The sequence below is a fragment of the Rhinolophus sinicus genome, linkage group LG05, assembly GCF_036562045.2.
Source record: "Rhinolophus sinicus isolate RSC01 linkage group LG05, ASM3656204v1, whole genome shotgun sequence".
Classification (NCBI taxonomy): domain Eukaryota; kingdom Metazoa; phylum Chordata; class Mammalia; order Chiroptera; family Rhinolophidae; genus Rhinolophus; species Rhinolophus sinicus.
The window spans coordinates 136,274,653-136,299,572 of record NC_133755.1 but is presented as its reverse complement, the minus strand read 5'-3'; the positions used below and the strand labels follow the sequence as shown (position 1 = coordinate 136,299,572).

The 24,920-nt window shown below is 41.3% G+C and overlaps 1 protein-coding gene across 4 annotated transcripts; it reads right to left on the bottom strand.

Annotated features, from left to right (window-relative positions):
* Window positions 1-728: 728 nt before the first annotated feature.
* Window positions 729-23,448, bottom strand: PRDM1 (PR/SET domain 1). Of its 4 annotated transcripts, none has more exons than XM_019735080.2 (7): window positions 23,145-23,448; window positions 21,308-21,556; window positions 14,357-14,476; window positions 10,758-11,010; window positions 4,710-5,818; window positions 4,118-4,246; window positions 729-3,729 (listed from the first exon to the last, which is right to left on the bottom strand). In XM_019735080.2, the coding sequence occupies exons 1-7, from the start codon at window positions 23,184-23,186 to the stop codon at window positions 3,157-3,159; spliced, it is 2,475 nt and encodes an 824-aa protein (XP_019590639.1). In that variant the 5' UTR covers window positions 23,187-23,448; the 3' UTR covers window positions 729-3,156. The 4 variants fall into 4 exon arrangements, with proteins under 4 accessions (XP_019590639.1, XP_019590640.1, XP_074189452.1 ...); XM_019735081.2 differs by lacking the exon at window positions 23,145-23,448 and adding an exon at window positions 21,835-22,087; XM_074333351.1 differs by lacking the exons at window positions 14,357-14,476; window positions 21,308-21,556; window positions 23,145-23,448 and adding an exon at window positions 12,103-14,308.
* Between the last annotated feature and the right edge of the window lie 1,472 nt (window positions 23,449-24,920).

Below are 24,920 nucleotides of genomic sequence, written 5' to 3'. Positions count from 1 at the left end.
GCCAACCTGCCATGATTCCTGGATTTCACACCAACAAACCCAGCTTCTGGTAGAATAGTTTTTTGGTTTTTTTTTAATTTAAATGCACAAGTGGCAAATCTACTTCCTGAGTTAAGATGTGAAGGAAGGAAAATATAGGATGTAAGACAGGAAGACTATGCAGAAGCACAGAAGACCTTATTCCCGGTGGCGTGCTCAGTGTTAGCTACTGAAGCCAAAGTGATGTCATGAATGGGCAAAGTGTTCCTTGACTCAGCTTCCTAGGGCTTCCCCAGGGCCTATCACACATGAGTGGGCTGGGTCTACACACACACACACACACACACACACACAGAGGCACAAGGCTAGGCAGGCATTTCTGGAATTGATCCAAGTCTTCCTTACCTCCCCACTACCCCATGCCCATCAACAACGTAAAACAAAGTCCAACAAAGCAAACCACTCTTCCACCACTTATCGACTAATGCTTGAAATGCTTTCCTTAGAGAACCTTATAGCTCATAATTAAAGAAAACTCTTATACTGTTGAGTTCTGAGACAACAGATCAATTCTTCAGATCACTCACAAGTGTGGGAGGTGGGGAGATTAGGGAACCATCTCTGCGGGAGGGGGCCGGGGGGCAGGAAACAAATTGTGTCATGTTTAAAATCTCTTCTGGGGCCACCCTTGTAGTATGGTTAAGATGTCGCTCACTGGCCCCTCACTCAAGACGCTAGACAAGTATTGGTAAAGTATGAACATTTATATTTAATTTACATTTTGACAATTTGCACATAAATAACAATGTAAACCAGTACGTAAACATAAGATAGGTTGTCATTCTAGCAAAGTAAAAAGCCCATAACTTGGTCAATTTTAACTTTGAGGAAAAAACCACTGCTGATTGTGGGCTCAACACTCACATGTAAGAGCCTGGGAGGGAAAGTCAGATGGTGCGAAGGAGCATCTCAAGCCACTGTGCAGGTCTTGGTAAAAATTCCCACAGACGAGAAAGCACAAAAGCAGGAAAAGGGAATGAGTCGTGGGGCACAGAAAGTATTTGGTGTCAGAGTGTGATGCTTTAGTGTACCTCCAATTAAGGACTGTTTGTCAAACACTGGTACATTAAAAGAAAAAAAAAAAGGTCAGTTTTGCCCCTTATAGAAACAGATCAGTAAGGCTGTTAGGTTTCCCCAATTGTCCTAAATTTGTTGTTCTCTTCTGCACATTGACAATAGCTGCCATGAGCAGAATGCTGAATATATAAACCAGATTGACTAATGATACATCAGCTATTTAGCAAAGAGGGAGAGGAAGAGAGAAAAAAAGTCAGTGGTAAAGGGAGTAATAAAGGAATTTTCATTTCTGTGATTTGGGTGTGACCACATAAGGTGGCAAAACAAAAATAAAGTCATCTTAGGTTGCCCTTACTAGTAAAAAGCAATGTCTCTCTTTCTCCCGGGTTGTTATGTGGTCCCCACCTTTGCACCGAGGTTTTAGGGTCTCTTACAATAGTGAGGGGTGTCCAAGCTCACCAATATGACTGTGAGGCCATTGAGTGTTAAGCAAAGTCTCAGAAAGGGTTTCTTTCTTTCTTTCTTTCTTTGTTTTTTTTTTTGTCCTTAGGAAAAGCAGGTTCTTTTACATGGTTTGGCTCACAACTTAAGTGGTTATAAATATATTATATATACATGGTATAGTGGTATAAATAGATTTATAAATATACATCATTCTTTGCTACACCTTGAATGCCGGCACGTAATCTTTGGGCTTAGCAGAGTACAAGATAGAATGGCACCCTTTCTATCTTTCTGGAGCACACTTCGTTTCTCATCTAGAGTAGCAAATCATTAAGAAAGACATCATTTCCTGCACTACTGGACACACTCAATGAGGTAATTGTTGTTGAACAACTTTGCAATGCCCTTTCATCTTCAATTAAATTAACCACAAAATGTAAAAACACAAATACTGAGGAAAATCTGAGTTTTACAGAAAGAAGACAATAGATGTGTTGGAGACAGGAATGTTTGTCACCCGCTTTTACCCCAAGACAACGAGAATACCCGTTGGGGGTTTCTTTCGGTATTAAAATGTGGCCTGAGCCTATCTACTTCAAATCCTTCCTGGTAGAGCACCATGTTTGTGCAATTTTGACATAACAACAACAACAAAAAACCCAACAACAAAAACAACACCCAGACTCAAGCCTCCAAACCTCACTCATACAAAAACCACCTGTGCTTTGGGAATGTTTCGCAGTGGTTTTAAACATGGCATTTTGTCTTCTTCACATTTTCAGATAATAAGATGGGATGCAAAAGTCACGTGGCCACTCTGAATGGTCACATGACTGTGGGGGTGGGGTGACCCTGCTTTTTTGGAGAAGGAGACAGGTTGGCAAAGCCTTGTCACCTTTCTAGCAAATCTGTGTCTAGGGAAAAAAAAAAATAAACTGAACTATCTACAGAAACACACAAGATTCCCTTTCTTGTTTCTTCTACTGAAGTTATTATTGGGTAATTCTGCACACATGTTACACAATGCTGTTCAAATGATTCGATCCTATGAATTAACACATCAACGGCCTAACTTTGGCCACGCCAAAACCTCATTTCAAACCATTATTATAGAGGGAGGTTGACTAAAATAATGTATTTGTTTACTAAATCTTAGGTTACTTAAACAGATGTGCAGATATTATGTACAAAGAATGGCCACAAGACAAAAATATAACATTTATACTCAAATTAACAAGAATTTTTCCAGTTACTGTAAACTTTTTTAATTATTGCTTTTTGAATGATAAATTGTATAATAAATTACGAAGGATGATCGTTGAAAAAATAATTATGGCTAGGTAATAGTCTTAGCAATTGGAAGGCTATGCAAACATATTCACACAAATATTCAAAATAAACAGGTTCAAATATATAGATGGGGGTGTAAATAAGTATATATAATATGTATATATATTGTCTTTGCCTTGTTTATGCCCTGAGATTTCAGTAACTTTGGAATTCCTTCTTTAATTCCAGAGAGGTGAGGGGAAACCACGTGCTGTCAGGAGAGCTTTGCGAAACTGGAATTCTGTACAAGCAATTTGCTAAGGCACCCTGACTCGCCAAGTCATAAGTTAAGAAACAAAACAAAACACTGTTCGTTTTCTGAAAATCTTAAGGATCCATTGCTTCAACTGTTTCTTGTTTGACCTTGACAGGTCCCAGAGGTAGTGGGTTGCTGTGAGGCAACTTCATGAGGGGCGGGTCTGATGACTCATAAAGGTTACACCCTGAGAGGAGTCCATTCCCCGAGCTTCTTTGCAAAGACACTTTCAGGCCAGTTTCTTCTTTCTCTTTTCTGACCATGGCCAGAATTTCTTTTTCCACCACAGAGGTCACGTCGATGTTATCCTCCATGTCCTCAAGCCTGTCAGCATTATCACTGATGTCAAACTTCTCAATTTCTTCGTTGATTCGGGTCAGGTCCTCCAAAGGCAGCCCCGTGGCTGGGGCCATAGGACAGTTCCCCTTTAGGTGGACCTTGAGGCTGCAGAGATGGATGTAGCTCTTGTGGCAATGGGCACACTTGTGGGGCCGCTCCCGCGTGTGTAGGCGCTTATGGAGTTTCAGGTGCACAAACTGGGTGAACTTGGCAGGGCACACCTTGCACTGGTAAGGTTTCTCTCCAGAGTGGAGTCGCAGGTGGGTCTTGAGATTGCTGGTGCTGCTAAATCGCTTATGGCAAACCTATAGCGCAGGGAAGAGGGTGGAGAAGGGAGAGGGGAAGACCAGAAAATTAAGAGTTGCCCATGGGAGGGGTAAGCTTATAAACCGACGCCCAGCAACCTGAGAGGCGAGAAGCCTCCCTGTGGCCTCTATGTGTGGTGTGGCATTAAGCAAACAGGGTGATGTGGCCACACTGCACATGAGGTGGTGTTTATTTCCCCTACCATTTTCCACCCACTGGAAGCTGGCTGTGTCATCATCGTAGCTCACAGCAGGTACAGGGCTATCAGCCCATGGCAAGGCAGAATTCTTGTGTTGGCTTAATCTACGCGCTATACGACCTGGGGAGGGAAACTCCTCAGACATCTTCCACAAAGGTCAAAAGTTCTACCCAGAAAATACTGCCCACCTGGCATTCATGTGGCTTCTCTCCCGTGTGTACCAGGTAGTGTTTCTGCAGGTGGGCGAGCTGAGTAAAGCCTTTGTTGCAAGTCTGACATTTGAAAGGCCGTTCTCCACTGTGCACTCTGAGGTGGACCTGGGAAGAAGCCACATGTGTTAGCTGTGCTGTTATTTGGCTGGAAGACTTAACATTTCTGCTCAAGGACTCAGGCATTTATGATGCAAACATCTTAAGAAAAGCATCAAGATAAAAAGTCTTACACAGAACAAATAAAAGCCCCAATGTTTTCAGAACACTTTGTTTTGTTTGAGCTAAAGGAACAAAAGTCACAGGCTAGCAGGGACTTTAAACTGACCTTCTAGCCCACACTCCATGTTTTCATTATTCAAAAGAAACTCAGGGGAGGTGAAGTAACTTGTCCAAAGCCACACAGCCAGAAGTGGCAAAGGCAAAGCCAAACCCACATCAATTATTCCTAGTCTCACACCATTGAAAATGAAATTTATAACTTAATGGAAAGCGAACTACATCCAAACGTGTATGCACGCATAGGCATAGATACTAGCAGCCAATCAGACTGCACTATTTTGAGACCTACCTTTAGATTTGACAGCTGGCCAAAAGTCTTGGAGCAAACGTTGCACTCATATTTAATCTTGCCATTCTGCTTCTTCAGCGGGTAGGGAAGTGTCTTGTAGCCAGTCATGTTTCTTTTGTTTTTCATGAGATTCATAGCTTCGTCACTGCTGGGGGCTGCCATCGTTGCTGAGGTAGCTTTGGGCTGCACCACATGTTCTGCCGTGGCAGCTGTGCCCGCAGTCGGAGATCCACTGGTGGGGCTACATGCCTTGTCCTTCATGCTGGCGGCAGCCCCAGTGAGGGAGAAGGCACTATGGGGGGCTGGGACCAGCACCTCTCTGGGATGTTCGGGCTGAAGCAACCTCCGAGCTCCTTCTGAAGGCAGGGAGCTCGGGAGAGTGGCGGGGTTGAGCATGGGGTGAGGCAGGTTGCCCCCACTAAGGAGGTTACTGTAGACAGGGTACAACCTGGGGAAGAGGCCGAAGTTATTGATGCTATTGATGCCTCCCACAGTGCTCAGGCTGTTACAATTCATGCCATAGGGGGGTAAAAGGAACTTGGGGTAGTGAGCATTGTAGGAGGGGATGAAGGCTGGGGGGAGGTGGTGTGGAGGCGCATATCCAGGGTAAGAACCCAGACCTTCGGTGCCATAGGGCGCGTTCAAGTAGCCGTAAGAGTCCCGATGTTCTTGAGAGTTAGGAGCCAGAGGCGATACGGTGTTCCCTGGGCTGCTGTGAGGGCTGGAGCTTTTGAGGCTTTGGTCAGGGCTGCTTCTCGCTGAGGGACTGGGCGTTGTGGAGGATGGAATGGGGGAGTGAGTGATGTATGTTGGCCTCTCCATCCCATAAGCCAGGGAAGCTTTCAAAAAGTCTTCTGGTAGAGGGGCCCGGATCGGGTACACAACCCGAGGGTAGAAGGGCATTTCAGGGCTCCCATTTTTTCTGAAGTCGTCTGTGTCCTTTTCTGAAGTGAGGGGTGAAATGTTCGAACGGTAGAAGTCCTTTCCTTTGGAGGGGTAAGAGTCTAATTTTAGGATTTCTTTCACGCTGTACTCTCTCTTTGGGACATTCTTTGGGCAAAGGTCATTTTTCTCAGTGTTCTGCTGCTTTAGATGGCTCTGTGTTTGTGCTGAAATAAAAAAGAAAGGGTGATTACTCAGAGGGGTAGAGAGAACTGAAGTGAAATTACCAAAGTTGTTCTCTCCTTGAGCAAACCTGAGCAGCAGCTGGCCACAAGCGAGAGACACCTGGTTTCTCAACGTCCTCTCAAGCTAGAAGGTTCAGGGTCCTCACTCACAACTGCATTTCCTTCTCAGTAAAACGGGGGCACTGACAGCATCGATTGATTGAACGAATAGCACCGTTTGGAGTATTTTGTTTCCACTAGCAAAAAAAACCTTATGATGGAAAAGTGCTGTTCAAGCTAGAACAGGAGAGCGTCCATTAAAATGGGGTGGAAAAAATACTGGGGTGCGGGTTGTCATAGGTTAATAAATGTCATTCTGAGGAAATCAGCACACCCTGTGAACTAGATGTGAAAGATTACGACTCATTTCAAGTCATAAGCAGTCATCAATTTTCCCCTCAATTCTTGTTTAATACGAATTTGATACAACTCTATTCAAACTGCCTATGCCAAATAGACAGATTAGAAACATAGATGCTACTCTCTCCCCTCGGTTTGCTGACCACACAAGAATGTCACCAAGGCTTTGTCTGGGCTAAGCAGGCTCCCAGCAATGGTGTCCCATGGAATCACAAGGCGTGACATAAGCATCTTTGCCAAACCACAACAGGCACTTCCCGAGCCAGTTCAATTACTTAGAGCACCAAAGAAAACAGGCAGCTAAGATGAAAGCATTTATTCCAAAAGACGGCATATTATTACTTGGTAAATATACTATTTAGGAACAGCAGCCGTGCGGAGGGCATTTCTAGACTCTCCAGGCCATCGCCAGCCCGGCCCCTCCAAACACGCGGAACACAGAACAAACGATGCCTTCAGGAAAACACCAGTCAGTGCAGGGAAAACCAAAAATACCCTGCTCAGCCTTCTTTGGAAATCAAAAGTAAAACATCGGCTGCTTAGTGGGAGCTCAGGTTATTGGAGAGCAATCACTCCAATGTGAACACCTGCCCAAGGAGTAGGAGGAGGTTGAAGGCCTCAGCCGTCGGTGTGTGTAGCCTTCACAAAAGGCAGGAGAAGAGGACAGGTTCTGGGGACCAGACTGAAGCCTCTGTAAAAGTATCATTCATTGTCTTAAAAAAAAAAAAAGTTCCTGTTTGATTTAGCTGAAAAACAACTCCAGGCTTGATATCTGATAGGTCTAGAAATGAACTCTGTGGAACTCCAGATTCTGAACTCTTCAAATCCATTCTCTAGGCTGACAGGCTTCAGGGATTCGATTCCAGTTTGAGAGCCCCTCAGAGAATGTTATCTGCTGCTAGCTGTTATCAGTTACTCCCGGGTGAGCCAGCAGCCCCAGAATAAACACAGCCAAGACTCCATCAGGGAAGATGCTGATGGGGGGAGGGGGGAAGGGCAGTGATGGAAAGCTTGTTGAGGGAGAAGGATTTCTGAAGCCACTAAACCAAAATAAATCTCCCCTTATCAGGCCAATATCAGCCTTTCAGTGAGGCCCAGCAGGCAGGAAGTTCAAATTGTCACTTTTGTTTTTTAAAGCTGAAATGGTAAAGGAAGAGAGACAACTAAGTTGGAAAACTGATAGGCAAGGCATCTATCTCCCAGCACAGGAAGGAATTTTATGGAGGTGCAAAAGAATGATTCGGAGGCATCCACATAGGCCCACATTGAAAAAAAAAAAAGAGGTCACCCCAGTGAAATGAAAATACAGACACTTCACCATCACAACTTTCTGCCATTTTTAATATGGAAAATTACATCTAAGTTTCTTAATTTTTCCAGTCGCTTCGCTATTCCCTTAATTCTAATATTCAACAAATTAAAGCCACAAGCAAAATGTTTAAGTTCATCTATAGCACTGTCCCTCCCACTTAGTCAGGTGTTCTTACTAAGCACCTCAAAAATTCAGCTGAAACAAAGCTAATGATTGGGCCAACAAACAAGAAAGTTGGAATTCATCATTTTCTATTCAAAATACTTAGCACAGTGCCTGGCATGTAATAAATCCACAATAAATGTTTGCTATCTCTTATACCTTCGTAAAACCAAGTTTATATCTTATTCCAAAACCATATCCAGAGAGAAGCATTAGTCCCTTCTAAGATGTTCTACAGTGGAAATCATGCAGCTCATCTGAAGGGACATTTTTAAAAATCATCCTTTAGCAGCTGAGTAATCAGTGGAGCTAGCTAGTGTCATTTCTGACTCTCCTACTCAGCAGCAGCTTGAGTTAATATGAAAAAGAAAATCAAGATCTGTTTTTGTTCTTAAATCTTTAATGGCTGTAGGCGGACAGAGTCATTTCAAGAGTGAACTGCTTCTGAAGGCTCTAAATGGCTTAATTATGCCGACTCACATTTTCGATCTATAATAAGAACCCCCAAGACTACAAGAAAGAACCTAGAAGTTCTGCAGTAGGCAAAACAAAGTCTGTTTTCAACTGAAACTGAGAAAGCAGATTAACATTTACAAGTCTCTAATTTGGTCAACTGTTTTCTAGATGGGTTAGTTAGATAGAAAAAAAAAATACCAAAAAAAAAAAAGAAAAAATGGGAGTGGTAGGAATTAAACTTAATAGTTCCGACTTCTTTTCTTTGTTTTTTTTTTTTTAAAAAAAGCCAATTTGTGATTTCTGGCTACTTATTTTTCTTTACCTCTGTTTGCTTTGAATTTCTTCTCCTCAAAACTCTACCAGTTGAACCATCTTTGCCACTTAAAACCCTCTCGGAGATTCTGGCACAGAACTTTATTATGCTTGAAGCATGGAAACCCAACACAACTCACCTGCAGACACCATCCACCTATTAGGCCTGATGAAATAGTGGAAATTTTCCTGATCAGAGTCTCAATCATCAGTTACCACACCTAAGACAACTGGTTTCACAATAGGCAGTAGGAGTCTTGGCTTAACGTGACTGGTTATTGTTGACTCTCATTCTTTACTATGAATACTGGACAATAAAAGGGTACTTGAAAATGTTAAACCACCATTTAGAAAAAAATTCTGTATAAACAAAAAGGGGTATTTGAGGGAAGAAAGGTGTTGTTTCACAGTATACATGAAAGTTGCGTCTGAACACAAAGGATAAGCCCTTGAATCTTAAAATACTGTGCAAGGCCTTTCGCTGGGGAATAAAAAAAAAAAGCAAAGCCTTTAAAACCTTTCTTTCATTGGCAGAGGGTGAGGGATGTGTGCAAAAACCTTTTCTGTAGTTGGTGCAAAGTCACTGGGGTGGGTCACCTCAAATGGAGTTACTGTTTTTAAAAAAAAAATCAAAGTCTTTCTCTGAGTCCATGAATGATTAAGATCAAGGAATGTAAGGAGACCCTCCAGACGGGTGGTGACTCACTATGCTGAGAAAGTTAGGAGGAAGCAGCAGCACATCTCCCCATGAGATGCCCTGCTATAAGTTGTCTTTTTCCACCAGGCCCTGAGCACTGGTCTGGGCACATACAGATGCTGAAATAGCTGAATGGCTCCTGGGAGGCTTGGCACTAGAGAGACGACAGAGGCTCTTGAGAGAGCTGAAGAGAGATGAGGGAAAAGAACAGCCACCTTTTGTCAGGACCTGACTATGCCTATCACGCTCATGTGGAAAGCCAGTTTATTTCCAAACATGCCAAAACTTCTTCCTGAAGCTCAAGTTCAAGGGTGCATTGTGTGTGTGTTATGTGTGTACCATGAACACAAATCTAAAAGGTGATCCTATTGGGGGGGGGGGTCCTTAATCTTTTATAGCCCCTACTTTTCAGAAAACTAATGTAGTCTTGAGATTTACTTGATAGGGAGATCAAGTAAACTAGACACTGTGAGATGAACACCAAATAGCCATAGAGTTGGATTATACCTGAGTAGGATAAGTAATTGGTTTGTTTATTGGTCCTAAAGTTGAAGTCAAAATTCAAATTTATGTTAATATTAACATTCATTTCAAATGTCTCAAAGGTGAAAGCGAGAACTAAAACAATGTAGACTTCAGAAAAAACAAATGGGACAGCATTATCAACAATTGATGAATCTGGATAAAGAGTATATAGGAATTCTTTGTACTATTATTGCAACTTCTTAAATTTGAAATGATATGAAAACAAAAAGTTACAAACATTTCAGCATTTAGATGCCGAAACTTTTAAACCAAAAGGTGTAACATTTAAATTTAAAATTTTAAATTTAATTTAAAAAATGCTTTAACACTTAGTGTAACTGAGAACCCACAACCATAGTTACAACAGGTTGGAATTTTAAGGTAATTCTTAAGTCATTCATAGACATCACTTCTGAACAACTAAAATGAAGTAGCCCTTTGCAGAGACATCACGATAGCAACTTTAACCAAATAAAAAAGTAAAAGCTTATAAACCTGAGGAACTGAGAATTTAAGATAAAGCGATAGGTGGCTACTGTAATACTGATCAAGTGATCAGACAATTAGGTTTTTACCATAAGAAAGGAAGCTAAGATATAAAATCTTGTTATTTAGAATATCAGTCTTATACTATGTTCCACATCACACCATAACTTGATAACCAAATGTGCATCTCTACAATATTTCAATGCACATTTTAAGCACTGGCAAACTACCACAAACAAAGGGCTATACTTTGCATACTCGGCGTGTGTGGACCAATCTGTTATACTCCTACCTGCCCCCTTTTGAATAGATTAGAATTAGACATGTATGTCTTCCTGTAACTTTCTGAATTAAACACTCAATGTAGCTCTTAATATTTTTTAAATGATCAAGTTTTACAATAGGAAATAGGGATTAAAAAAAATTTTTCCCCTCTGTTCTTAGTCCCTAGTTTAAGCCACCTCCTTGGCCCAACAGATGAAGCCATATAATTAAACAACATGTTATTAGCTCATAGGGGCAGGACTGACATGACTGGCATTTAAAATTTTTTTGTTCTGTAATCCACTTACTGAGATTCATCATTGTCAGTTCTCCAGGATAAGGGTAGTGAAGCCTTTCTGCAAAGTCCCGGCAGTACCACACAAGAAGCTCCTGGTTGGCAGGGATGGGCTTAATGGTGTAGAAGTAGATGTTCATCCCGTTCTGACACGCAGCCAGGTTTTGCTCCCGGGCAGAGTGCGCTGGATTCACATAGCGCATCCAGTTGCTTTTCTCCTCATTAAAGCCATCAATGAAGTGGTGAAGCTCTCCTCTGGAATAGATCTGTCCAAAACAGAAGACAGATGGTGTTCAAGAAAGTCAGCCCCAAAGCAGTGGGAAGCTTCTCCGGCACCTCTAAGAACAAACACAGCCTGGACCCTGTATGATTTCTGATCCCCTACTTAGAAAAAGTTAGAAAAAGGATCAAATCAGTTTATCTGGGTTCTCTTGAATCAGCAGAAATAAGGGCGGAAATAGGTGAGGCACACTTCGTCAGTTACCTTTTCCATTTCAGTTTTATGGTCTTTTCATGTGTGGAGGGAAAAATAACAGAAGAATGAAACACAAAATTTCATTTAAGGAGCTGCCACAGACAGATCAAACCACCACTGAGTCCTGCTTTTGCTACAGCGGTGAATGGCAGATGGGCGATACTACTAACTTGAGTTCCGATTATGCTGACTTTTAATGCTTTGAGTCACTGGGTAGAAGACTAAGCTGACTGAATACGTCAAACTGAGTCTCTCAACTTTTTCTATGGCCTCTGTACTTGCCATTTCCTACACCCCCGCCCAAGGCTTAAACTATGCAAACATCCTCCACCCCCAAGCCTCTGAGTCCAGAAGTAACACTTGTTCATATGAATACTTGGAACCTTGCCTTTTTGTGGAAACACTGGGTGGGGCAAAGGTGAACTTCACCTGCCATAACAAAGTGAACACCGGGACAGAAGCCAGAATTTGACAGTCTACCGAGGAGTCACTTTTCCTCTTGATAAACATGTACAGCCTTGTCAAAGGAGGGGAGAGGGAACCCTCTTATCTGCGAGGAGGTTGGCTAAAACACCACTCAGAGCCATACGCATGTGTTTTTGGAAAAAGAACAGGAAGACACTATGTCGTTCTTTAAAGGCAACGCACAATGAAGAATTCAAAGATTGCCCTGCAGTAATACTGCTTCTGGTTAACAGATGCACTCGGGCCACTCGGTAAAAAGGCAGAGGTAAGAAAAGGACAAATCAAAACATACATTCTTACTGAAATTATTTCATAAACAAACTCCTTACCCTGCCACAGAAAGTTTCTCTCTCTCCCTCCTTTTAAGTTGTACCACATTTTCTTCAGACTTAAGAATTTCCTTATACATATACAATACCTGGTCATCTGCAACTTGTAGTCTCCGAGGAGCGGGGCACAGTTCGTAGCAGAAATTTTGCTCTAATCGGACAGCAGGTTTTGCTGCTTTGTTCTTAGTCACATACTGACTATGTTAGTCCATAAATCGGTTTTGTACCTCGCTCAAACGTTATCAGAGACAAAAAGGAACTCTGTCCCTTTAACACGGGCAGTAAACACCAGAATCACTTTCTTTTAAGAGTAACTTCCTGTAAATTGTGAAGGGGGAAATACATGTGGCTTCATCAAAGCAGCTTGTGAGAGCTTTTGCGGTGTGTTTTGCTAAGAGAAAATGGAACAAGGCTGGGTGAATTCTGCTATCAAGAGGGGTTTTCAAGTTTGTTTACTCTGATGTGCAAACTTCCAGGAACGTGGGGTTCCATCGCTCTTGCACTCTTTGCTGGGCGGAAACTGCTTTCTAAAGCTATGGGTATGTTGATTCCAGTCAGCCTTCCACAGACTACAATTTACTGTATCCTCATTTAAAAACAGAAATATTGATGCCATGAAGTCTCACACACACACACATACCCACAAGAAAATAAAATAATGCATACGTCAAATGAATACTGCTCCCTATCACCTCACTACATTTCCATATATTATCAAGAAGATTAAAAACTTGCTGACTCATAGTACAGTTACAAGAAATGTCACTGGTTTCTCAACCTGAACATCCCTTCTCTTCTCTGACTGTGTAATTTGCATGAAACTTTTTCTTTCCTCACAACAGATGTTCATATTCCTGCCAGCAAAATCAGGATGCTTTTAACAACATGTGGAAAGTTATCTCCTACAATATCCTTTGCATGTGAAGGACTGATTCAAATAAATCTTCCCAAGGAAAGCATTTCAGTTACTTAGAGTGAATCTTTAATGAACCAGGGAACTGGGGCAGAGATAGAAGGTTCTTAGGTATTTTCTCGCCTTTTGTCAAAATGACCATGAGTTAATGAGACTTATGCTAGTCTTAATTCAGACCTGCAACTCCAAGAATTACACACCACTGAGCTCACTTCTGATAAGACTTTATTGGCAATAATGGCAAAAAATGCACTAATTTACATTTTTCCCATTATATATCATGTATTTTAAGCATGAGTGGTTATTAAATAAAAATTGTGAGCACACAATTCTTAGTGCTCTCTTTTGTTTGGAAAATAGTATAATAAATTTCTAAAACCATAAAATTTCCAGGTTTAAAAAAAAAAAGCTTGTTTTCTTAGGAACAGCTTCTGAATGATCCTCATGTGTCATTTATCAAGATACTTGTCCAAAAGATATAAGCGTTCTAAGTAAATATTGGCCAAAGTAAGTATAATCCAATTTTTGTTGCCACCATGCAGCTGTTTCTGAAAAGAATTCAAATAATGGTTTCCAAGTAGTCATGTACTTTTTGTACAAGTATGTATAAAAAGTTCCTTTTAAATTTTGTAAGCGTATCTTTATTTTCTAATTGAGGAAACTAAATATCCCAGAGAGATCTATGGGAAGATGGCAAGCAGTCCGATTTTTTCCTGTTCACTCCTAATTCAGGGTCTTTTACTCAAGAGTCCCATTTAATTAGTTCACCTTTGAGGTCCTTTCTACCCTGATATTCCAAAGGAAATTGTATTGGCTAGACTTTTTGACTGGATGTTACAGGAAAAGTTTATCATCTTGCATGATTGTTAAGCGTTTTCCTGAAGCTATGGGTGTAATCTACATACTGTAAAATCCAATAGTTTTATGGTGCAGATGCATTTAAACTAGTCCTGAGATCCATCTGCATCCTCTGAGTGCCACCTTCCACCCATCCTTTCTTAATGGCATTTGTTTTCAAGATAATTCATTTATGATTATTCTTCCATTCAATTAAAGTTAACTCAGCAAGAAATCAAGAAGAGGTGAAATCTAAGGCTTGGTGACTCATTACTACTTCCTTGCAGAGAAATGCTAATGAACCTACCCTTGAGGCAAGTAACAAACTGTTTCCTTTCATCACAAAGCTCAATGAATTGCAAAAATTAAAATTCACATATAGTCCATATCTCCATCCCTAACCACCTACAGGCTGTATTTCCAGGGCTAAACATTTAGCCAGTTTCATCACACTTGCTTACAATTCCCTGTGTCCATGGGGACTCTGAATACTTGTGGCAAGGCCCAGTATAGGGTGAAAAAGGAAGTGACCCAGAAATTCTAGCTTCATTTTTTTAATACTTAATGAGTCTGGAAAACTTTTCCCTACTTACCCGCCAAAAATATTTCCTGTTGGCGTTCTTGGGAACTGTATCATTGGTGTAGATTTCACCGATTAGAGGTCCAAAACGTGTTCCTTTTGGTATGTATTCTTTACTCATCACTCCAATAACCTAAAGGAGGTAAAACACGAAACAATTACATCAACTGTAAAACATTAATTAATCTTTTTATTTCAGTGGATTTGTCAAGTGGCAATGCAACCAATAATGACAAAATTATGATATGGAGAGCAGACATTAATGGTGCCTAGGTAATTAACAATGAGCTTCACCTTAGGGGAAGGCCATCTTTTAAACTCCTCCATCATAAACTAATACTCAATCAAGCATTAAAATAGTCTACAGGATTATTCTCCAGTGACTGAGGGACCCTTAATTTTTTTTTAATTTTTTTTTTAATTGGGGAATGTTTCTCCAGGGTTCATCAGCTCCAAGTCGTCCCTCAGTCTAGTTGTGGAGGGCGCAGCTCAGCCACAAGTCCAGTTGCCATTTTCAATCTTTAGTTGCAGGGGGCACAGCCCACCATCCCATGCGGGAAATGAACCCACAACCTTGTTGTTGAGAGCTCGCGCTCTAACCAAATTGAGCGTATCATATGGCTGTCCCTCTGGAAGCTCAGCTGCAGCTCCTTGTCTTCAACCTAGTTGTGGAGGGCACAGCTCACTGGCTCATGTGGGAATTGAACCGGCAAATCGAACCGGCAAATCGAACCGGCAACCCTGTTGTTCAGAGCTTGAGTTCTAACCAACTGAGCCATCCAGGCACCCTGAGGATACTTTACTTTTATGATTACTTTTTATGCTAGAACATAGAAGGTAACCTTTCTGTTTTAGAATGAGAATCAGATACTGCAGAATTAGAAAGTCAAGGTTAGACCATTTCAGCCTGCTCCTAGTTTCCTATTTCTCCTTCTCCCTCAAACCATAAACACAGAGTGTTTGAGGGGAATAAAATAGTTTTAACCTCAGAAACCAAAATAATGCTCTTTGGTTGCTCCACAAAGGCCTAAGGAACCAGAAACCAAACACATTCTATTTTTTTCATCCCAGATGAGGTTTTGTGTTTTTTCATATCTTGTAAGTTCTCTTTATAAGAAAAAAGATCTTTCAAGTAACTGTTGTTTTTCTTTAGCATCTTCTACTCAACAGTGGTCAAAAGTTCTCCTTTGAAATGGAATTTATATCGAGGAGAGTTGTGGGTTCTGAGAGCTATGGGTTCTAAGATCTGAGGAAATGACCTTCTCAGACTGGATGTATCACACATTCCAACTTTGTAGGGCCTTGCTAAAGAAACATTAACTATGCCAGTTCCTCCTTGAACGTAAATTTCTTTAAAGGTGGGGGCTGTGCAAAAAAATCACCAACCACTAATCAGGAAGCAATTCATCACTATTCAAAAAACTCCTCTGTAAATAGTTCTTTACAACATCTTGCAATTACAGTTTTGTTTTGGTTTTCATTCACTCACTTTGCCATTTTTTCTTTTCATTCAAAAGTGCTTACAAATTACTTACTAAATATCATATTGAAATGAACCAAGAGGGGAGGTAAAAGATAATATTTATTTCTAGTTTTTATTATCCCTGGTGGCTCCTGTGTAATTGTATACCTAAAATGGTAGGCCAAATTTTATGAAATCAATAAATGCTCACAGTGGAATCAAAGATTTTGTTTATGATATACACTGACACCTCATGAAATCACATCAAGAATTGAAACCTCTGTTTAAATGGATATGGAAGAAGCACACCTATAAGGAAGGGACAATATAAAAGCTAATGGAGCATACCCAGACTGGAAAGACAGAAAGAAAAGAAATTTTCCTATACCTAACACAAGTTGAAACAGGCTGGTGAGCTAGAGTGTTATTTTTGGTCCTTTAATGAATTTCTGGCAAAGAGGCGAAAAAAGCAGATGTTCATTTTATTCTCTTCCTCTGCCTTCATTTACATCTATCTGCCCTTTCGATAAGAGTTTGTCATTATTGGTATTTGTTGGCAGTACAACTACTGGGGACAGGACCACCTCAGAGCAGTCTTGAGATAAAAACACATACTTAAAGCTTAACTAGCCTTACTTATTCAGAGGCTCATTGTTTATGAGACATTATTGAACCTAATTAATTTGAAAAATTCATGGAATTGACTTCTACGACACGCAAATCATTTGGCATTCATATCTGAGTGAGTATTCCATAATATGAAAATGACAAACAGGAAAAACAAATAATGTCATTTGTTGGTGAGCCAATAATTAGCAGTTGATATTTTCAACATATCCACTTTAAAGCAGTAATTTTAAGAAAGGTACTCAACTGGTTCCTCAACTTTGTTTTAAATTATAGTCTCTTGCAGACAGTGACTTAGGAGTCAGGGCTTGATTACCAACAAGTAGCATTACATTGAGGTCAGGGTTTTTCTTCCAAATTGCCATCCTTTTAACCAATGGGCCTCTTGGTTTTCGGCTACCAATCTTACATTAGGAAAATACACAACATTCTCTTTTGACCAAAAAGAAGTCAACTAGAGTCTTATTTCTATAAAGGAATTTGCAGAAGACATAAGCCACCCAACACCTATTAGAGCACCACGGCAAGTCACTGGGGGAGCTACGAGGCAGTACTGTTAGTAACTCTTGCCATCTAAAACCTTATAAATACAATTCGGCAGGCAAGACAGGAGAACATCTACAATGAAGAGTGTCTGTGGTAGAAGAGAGGTCTATGAAAATCTTCAAGCCCCAAACAAATAAGAGTCTCACTATTAAATCTTTTTTACAAGCAGGACAGAACCTTAATATTTTGAGTTCCTATTATACACAGAGCTATAGGATACATATATAAACACACATATGGATAAATAGAGACACAAAATCATAGAATTTCGAGGTTGGAAGGAATCTGTGTAGCTTACACATACCACCTATATCCACTCCCAATCCAGCACTCTAATACACAATAAACACCTTCATCTCAAACAATCCATGTCTGAGGCATTATTTGGCGCGGACCCCAGAGCTACTACTCTAAAATTACAGTACTCGGCCAGTAACTATGGAGGGGAGTAGGAACCAGGGCTGTTTTTAATGGGAAGTGCAAAACCATGCCCTCGTTCTCCCCCTGTCCATGGAAAGATCCAGCTGTGAATCTTAGCCAACAACATTCTATCCTTGGAGCAAACACAAAACACAGAAAAACCTGGTATGTACCCTGGATTTCGCAGTGCTAAAAAGACTAATTAAGAATGTGTTCACCTAGCTCAGGAAGGAAACTTCACTGGAACTGACCAGGGTCCTAAAGAATTTCTGCTGGGGACAGGCCGCTGTGTGCCTTCCATAAGCCCATCGGCCCGAGGACGCTGGCCTCAACACTTCCTCGCTCCCCAGAACTTCTTCAACGTCTTGTATTTTGTGCAAAGCCAACCCTTCTGCCACCTGGGCAGATCTGTCTCTGTCAGTGGCCTCAGTTACAGAACACACCGTGATGTCTGTTGCTTCCCGACAAAATGAAGATTTCACACCTTAGAGTGGGTTGAGTGGCTGAGTGAAAGTCTGATAGCAAGGAGAATATATGTTCTTTGTTCGTTTTTTTTAAAGCGAATTCCTCATTTAGGGAGTATACGGACCCACACACACAGCAGTGGGTTTTAAGCAGAAACATCATTTAGGTCTAAATGTGCTATGAGTATCCTCATCCCAGATTACATAAAGATCATTTTAATTACTTGCTATTTTCCCCCCTCTTCAACCCCCCCCCATAAAAATGCCTCATTCAATTAAAATTCTATTTTGAATATAAGGATATCTGCATTGAGATTACTAGAACTCTATTGTGGACCAAAACTTCAGCCGGTAATGCACACCAATTTTTTTTAAAGGGGTGGAGTGAATGGAGATGTTTTTAGAAGATTTCCTCCTTAGTTATCTTTATATTAAAGGATATGTGGTAATGCCTCAGTACATATAAGGCAGTATGAAGAAAAGGGAATTGCATGTTATGTTGAGATACTTTTTACAGGTGGCTTGAGTTAATAATGGACTTCAATCAAAATGGACACTGAGCGAGTCGCCATCACCCGCCTGATGTTTATCACCACGCGGCTTTGGGAGGTCAGACTGACAGAGCCAAAGCTGCTTCTAGAACTCAATTAACCCCAGTATAGGCTATTGCTTCTAAAATACAAATGTTTAAATTGATCTTTCTGTATTCAAGTGTTCACAGAAAAGTATTTCAGGAGGCCAAGGGGAAAATCCCCCTAAAAGAATAACCCACCAGTTTAAAAAAAAAGTTTTAAAAGTTTTGAATAGTATGTCTATATTTGGTTTGAGTTCTGGAAATAGGAAGTAAGAACAGCCTCATTAAAGGTGCAGAATGATTCTAAACCAAATCTAAAAATGAGGGTCAAGATCAGAAATATGGTTTGTATGTTTTGTTTTTAAACCAAAAGAAAAAAAAAAAGGTGCTGACACATAGCACAAATTCATAATGAAAAATGGTCTTGTTAAAAAAAAAATCCCCAAGTATGTCAGCACAACAGTACATAATGTAACGTCTTCTGCTACTTAAATGAAAACATTTAAAGAAGGGCAAGTTAAATCAGTCAAATCACTCAGATAAAAACTACACGTAAAAGAGCTTTTTTCCTATTTCCACGGCTTGTGGAACTGAAAGGACTAACTGAATAATGATAATGTAAACATTTCATCAATCCTTAAAGGTCTTTGCTAGAACTGGTTTGCAGCAATCATACCCTCAATGACCCAATTCCACAGTCTTCTTTCACCACCTTAAAGGAGCTGTCCTTTCCCAAAGTTCAAAAAGGAAGGGAGAAACAGAAAAACAGGTACAAAATCCAGAGTGAGCTTGAGACAGTACTATGTTTAAGTTGGTTTCCTGGTACCTTTTATGATTACGGACTGCAGATGTACTATTCTAGTCAAGTGTTTCAGTTAAATAAAATATGGGAAATAGAATAAGAGAAGCCTGATCTCTTATTAGGTGAGTTTTGAAGAACCCTCTTTAAGAATACAGGCACTGCATGTTTTTTTTTCTTTGTTTTTTTTTTGCGTGCTGAACATACTGAAATAGGGAGTTATATGTTCAGAGAAAAAAACCAAAAACAAACCTAAACAAGTTTATTAAAGGATCGGGCTGAAGTATGTTCAGACGATAAATAAAACCACAGTGACACCAAGAGGGGCCAGTGTAGCATAATCAAGAAACACTGGCTGGGGAAGTCAGAAGAACTTTGCTCCAAGTCTCTGCTTGGGCTCTAACTATACACCTTGGGTAAGGGACTATCTTTCTGAACCTTGGACTACACGATGAAAGAGCATTACTTGATTTAGCTATGATTTTAAATAGAATGATGGAAATTGAAAAACTTAAGCAAAGAGCTGAACTGAGGATAAGAACATTGTAGAATTAAAAGACAAAGATGACCCACAGAATGGAGATATATTTCAGTCCCAATGGGCTGGACAGGGCAACACAGCACAAATGAACCCTGGGAACAGACTATCATTTGGTCAAATCTGATATAGGAAAAAACACACTACACCTCTTAAAGCCATAGCCAAACCTTGAAAACTGCAACAAATTGATTCCAGGGGCAACATATTAAGGGACTTTCTATTGAGAAGAGTGTTACTTTAGAAAGAGGTATAATTAAGGCCAATCTCTGGGGTTAAATTTTTAGCAACGGTTCATGTATAACTACAATTTAAATTTTGCTTTTTATAAAATCTGCCTCCACTCTCCCAGCAGGGGAAAAAAAAAAAAAAAAGGTTGCTCTTTAGTGAAACTCAAAGCAGAGTTGCTCTATTTAATTTTAGACAGCTGTGTCTCCCCCTCACCAAAAACACTGAAGTCAGACACAAACAGGAAAGAGACAAAGTATTTCCCAAACAGGCTCCCCGGCTCCTTCAAATGCTGCTCCTTGGGAAAGGAGGAAAGTGATTTGCCATGGCTGTAATGGCATAGTCCCAGTATCGAATTATGGATTCCTACAGCAAATGATTCCTTCTCACTACTTTCTGAAGGCAGTCATAGAAATGACAGTGACCTGTGGTCATGGTGATGGTGGGAAGTCTGTTATGGGGTCAATTCCTTCAACTTCGCCCAGCAGTAGACTAGTGAGAGCAACTGCAGTAGCCAAGTGCTCAAAACAAGAGGTGGTTCTGCAAGTTATATCACAGCTAAACATCACGCCTAGCTATATAATCGTTATATAAAAGGGTAAACAGAAATCGTTTGCTCATTCCAAGTTGAGGTTTTCGGCCCCTTTGAAACAACAAAGAGTGTACCCACTTCAGAGGCCAGTAAGGAATAGGTCTGGCAGTCCAGCCAGAGCAAAGGAGCTGCCGCAGCTAAACAGTGGTGAGCTCTGAAGTCATCGCGACACAGGACACTTCCATGAACCTTGTCTCGGTTTAGGCCATCCCTCCAGTTCATAAACACCTCAGGCTTTTGAGAATAATTTTAGAAACCCAGCCAATAAAGCTGGCTCATTAAAAAGAATAAAGCCATCTAATGACCAAAAGGAGACAAAAGAAACATGACAAACAGTTTTTATTTCTACGAAAAAGTTTTCTCCCTCAAAAGCTATTGTACACCTGAGGGGCTAGGGCCAGTGAGTCCAGGGTGACCACTGGCTTTTTCCAAGCTCACGGACAATTTCACCCACCCTATGCTGCAATTCGGCTTTCCCAAGCCATGTCATCTTGCCAGAAGATTTAACTGTTTACTAATTAGTATTGAACCATGGAGGGCTGGAGGAAGTGGGACGGGACTGATTTAGGGAAAGAGAAAGCAATGAAAGAAGTGAAGTAAGTAATCAATTATTTACTGGTACTTAGATTCTCACAGATATAGGAGGCCTCAAGGGCAAGTAGGGAGATTTGGCATCAGATGCCAATCTTCTTCAGCGATAAACCAGAGGCTTACCTCTTTGCTGTTTGTGGCATATTTGAAAAGCAGATTCCTGGGTAAGGATGCCTCTGCCTGAACCGAAGTCCCTCCATCGGCTGCAGAATCCCAGGGGTGGTCGTTCACAATGTATGTACACTTCTCTTCAAACTCAGCCTCTGTCCACAGAGTCAGATCCGCGTCCTCCATGTCCATTTTCATGGTCCCCTTGGTCCCCTCTGCCAACCCTTGAAACCTCACAACGCTGGAGCTACACTTGGGGGTAGCCTGGAAGAGAAGGGAAAGGCCTTTAATCCCCATTGTCCTTGTGGCTCCCTCTGAGAGCCTATGACTAATAGGGTAGTCTGAAGACTTTAAAAGCAGATGAGGAGTGCTTGGTACAGTTGAGTAAGAGCCAAAAAGCCGTATAAAGAAGACTGCCTTGAAAAAGCAGGCTTTAGAATGCTACTCTTAAAAAAAAAAAAAAAAAAAAGTGTGGCAACCTCATTGGGGGAGAAAGGAAAAAAAATAAAAAAGAACCACCTCCGAAGAATCCCTGGCTTTACCTCTCACGGCAGAAAAATGTTGTGGGTGCTCAGTGCTGTGTCCCAGAACGCCTGGGGTCATGGCTGCCAGACCCTCAGCGCTGTGGAAAAGCTGCCTCAGAAAAGTGTCACAAACAAGGAGAGGAAGAGGAAGGACCTCTGTCTGCCTGTGAATGAAGCTAAAAATGGAAAGCGCGTGTGGTGCAGGAGTGGAACCCAGCCTGCCTTTTCCAAATGGGGAAGACTGAAGTTTCCCACCAGCTCCCAGTGCAAAACAACTTTCAAAACAACTCGCCCCCCCCCCCACCCCTCGGCTGCGTGCTCTTTCATCCTCTCAAGACTGGAAAGGATCGCATCCTGTCCGCATCACCAAGGTGCAGCTTTTCAGAAATTGTTTGGACCACAGGAAAAGAGGAGGAAAAATGGGTGAAGGGGGAAAACGCCCCACGGTGTCTTTTGACTTGTGGGCATCTCACGCCAAATTGAAAAAGCAAAAACAAAGCATAAAACTGTTCACTAGAATTCCCGGGAGAGAAGTCCTTCAGGAGCCCTCAGCTACAAATAGCACTTTCCATTTAAATCTGAAAGTGTACGAATTCCCAGAAGTCACTGATGTGCTACAGTTTACTGTAACTTATAACAAATAGAGAAGACTCAGAGGACACGCTCTGCTTCCACTTGTAAATGGATGAGGATATGTCCGCGAGTCTCCCCTCACCCGCAGGAAAAGTGCTTTCCAAAGAGAAAAAAAAAAAGGTAAACAACTTCTGCAATGTTTTCCTGTATACACATGTTTGATAGAGAGTAGGGACATGGGTATCATTTCCATGTAAGAGCATGACCTCCTTAGAATGTAAACATAGCACTGTGGAGTCCTTTAAGGTGGCGTCTACATTCTATCGCTTCCCAAAATATGATGCTCTTGTCTAAAAAAAGTTAAACGCCAAGTAGTCTTTTCCTCAGTCACGATTTAAACAGTCTTACTTATTTTTAGTTAGTTGCAATACGTACAAGTCATGATGCCACATAAGTGTGAAAATAAAACAGAACTGTAAAATTAAGCCAACCCGGGATAGTTACTTTGACGGGGGTGGGCAGGAGCCACTACTGAAATTTCAATGAATTGACAATTATGCCTAGAACTGAAAGGGTTAATGATTCATAAGGAAAAGTCGTATAAATGTTTGACAGTTCTAAGTGCCTTAAAGCAGAAGTATTTCTGGTTTCTACTGCGACTACGATAGCAAAAAAAAAAAAAAAAAGTAAAAAAGAAAAAAAAAAGAAAGTTTTCAGATCAATTTCAGATTTAAAAACAAGCTCAAGTTCCTTACCAAGGTCGTACCCACACGTTTTTCCAAGCAAATATCCAACATTGGAGATAAGTGTCGCTCATCTCTACACAGTCCACATTTCCTCCGCGTCCCCTCGCGGGCTGGGGACTGAAGCACACCTCGGCGGTTCCCTCCTTATCTACCGCCGCCCGGGCGCCCGCGTCCCGGCTCTCCGCGGCGGACAGGTGCTGTGCGCTGCTCTGCCTCTCCGCAGCACTGGAGGACCGAGTGTCACCGCAGCACTTTCAGTCTGTGTTAACCAGCGCCGCGGCTCCTCTCCCCTCCCTGCTGCAGATTTCCCATTCGTCTGATTCACAACACCAGCTGCCTGAAGGGGGGGGGGGGGGGGGGGCGTGGTCACACCTGGACTCCGCGGAGCCGCGCGGAGCCCAGCCCAGTGCTTTTCCCAGATCGCCAGCCTCCGACAGCTTCCTCCCTCCGCATTTGAATTTCAACATTTACTTGGAATCTTCCTACTTCTTTTTGCAGGCACTGAACCTCAACGTTTACTCGGAGTGTATTGTATTCTAAATACTCCAGACCCTCCTTCCTGCTGTGGCTCTATAAGGGGTGGGGGTGGGGGGAGCGCACATTCCTTATATTAAGGGAAACTTAAAAATTACCTAAAAATTTCGTAGTTCCTCCGCTGAGATTTACAGTTACAGATGATATAAAACTTACTTGAAAAGAGCAAGCGAAATTATTTTTGCGTCTAATGTAATAAAATGTAGCTGTCTAGTCCTCAAGCTATTGTCTATGAAATACACGTTCTCTCCGTGTCTCTGTCACACACACACACACACACACACACACACACACACACACACACACACACACCCCTGTAAGCGTCCCTTTCTCTTGCTAATTAAAATGCATTCAAGTTGGGCAGAACTAACTTCCCTATTTCAACTATTTAGGAAATAGTAAAATTGGAAAAAGTTATCATCCTACAGATTTAAGGTTTCTTTGCCTTTTCTCTCCTCCCAAAACCCACAGCCAGACTTCCGAGGAGTGTGTAAGCTGTGTAGTGTGTAAGCGATGTGTGGAGCATTAATCGTTTCACAGTTAAAGGGAATGTTGAAATGGTCACTGCAAGTGGAGGGCAGACGGAGGCAGTAATTAGTGGGGCTCGTTCTGAGCCGTGTCCGGCTTTTCCTCCAGCCCCAGTCAGCCCTCTGTTGAAGGAAGGACATCCTGTGATGATGGCATACAATGTCCTGTTTGTTTATTATTAAGAGCGTGGACCTTGCATTCCTGCTTCTCATTACAAAACAAACCAGATGCTTTACTTCCTTCAATGGTCTTGTGCCTTCAGCAAGGAATCCTCTAATTCAGAGAAACAATGCTGCAGAGGGGTCCATTTATAGCAGGCACCCCTTTACAATTACTGTTTAGGTCACTGACACACAAGTCTCCCACTTTTCCTGCTTGCCTCATATAGGTGGTTGTTTTTAAAATCATCTCTCCTTCCACCTTAGCTGCAATGTCTTTTCTAACATTTTAAATACACGTGTGCATATACACTCACGTCCCAACATACACACACACCCACGTACACACACCCAGTCCTAACATAATAATACCAACTTAGTCATACAATGAAGTGGACATCTGAGTATTTGTTTACAGGAAGAAACAAAACCAAGCAAAACAAAACCCCAATTCAATCATAAAAATATGTCTGTTTATCTTTAAAATTTCTTCTCTCTCTTTTAGGATGCTTTTCAAGAATTTTTTTTGGGAGGGGAGGGTGTGGGTGGGAGGTGAAATATTATT

Coding starts and splice junctions, on each gene's coding strand:
- PRDM1 (XM_019735080.2), bottom strand. CDS start 23,186: ATGTTGGATATTTGCTTGGAAAAACGTGTGGGTACGACCTTG. Junction 14,477..21,307: donor ATGCCACAAACAGCAAAGAG/GTAAGCCTCTGG, acceptor TACCTCCTTTAG/GTTATTGGAGTGATGAGTAA. Junction 4,247..4,709: donor GCCAGCTGTCAAATCTAAAG/GTAGGTCTCAAA, acceptor GCTTCTTCCCAG/GTCCACCTCAGAGTGCACAG.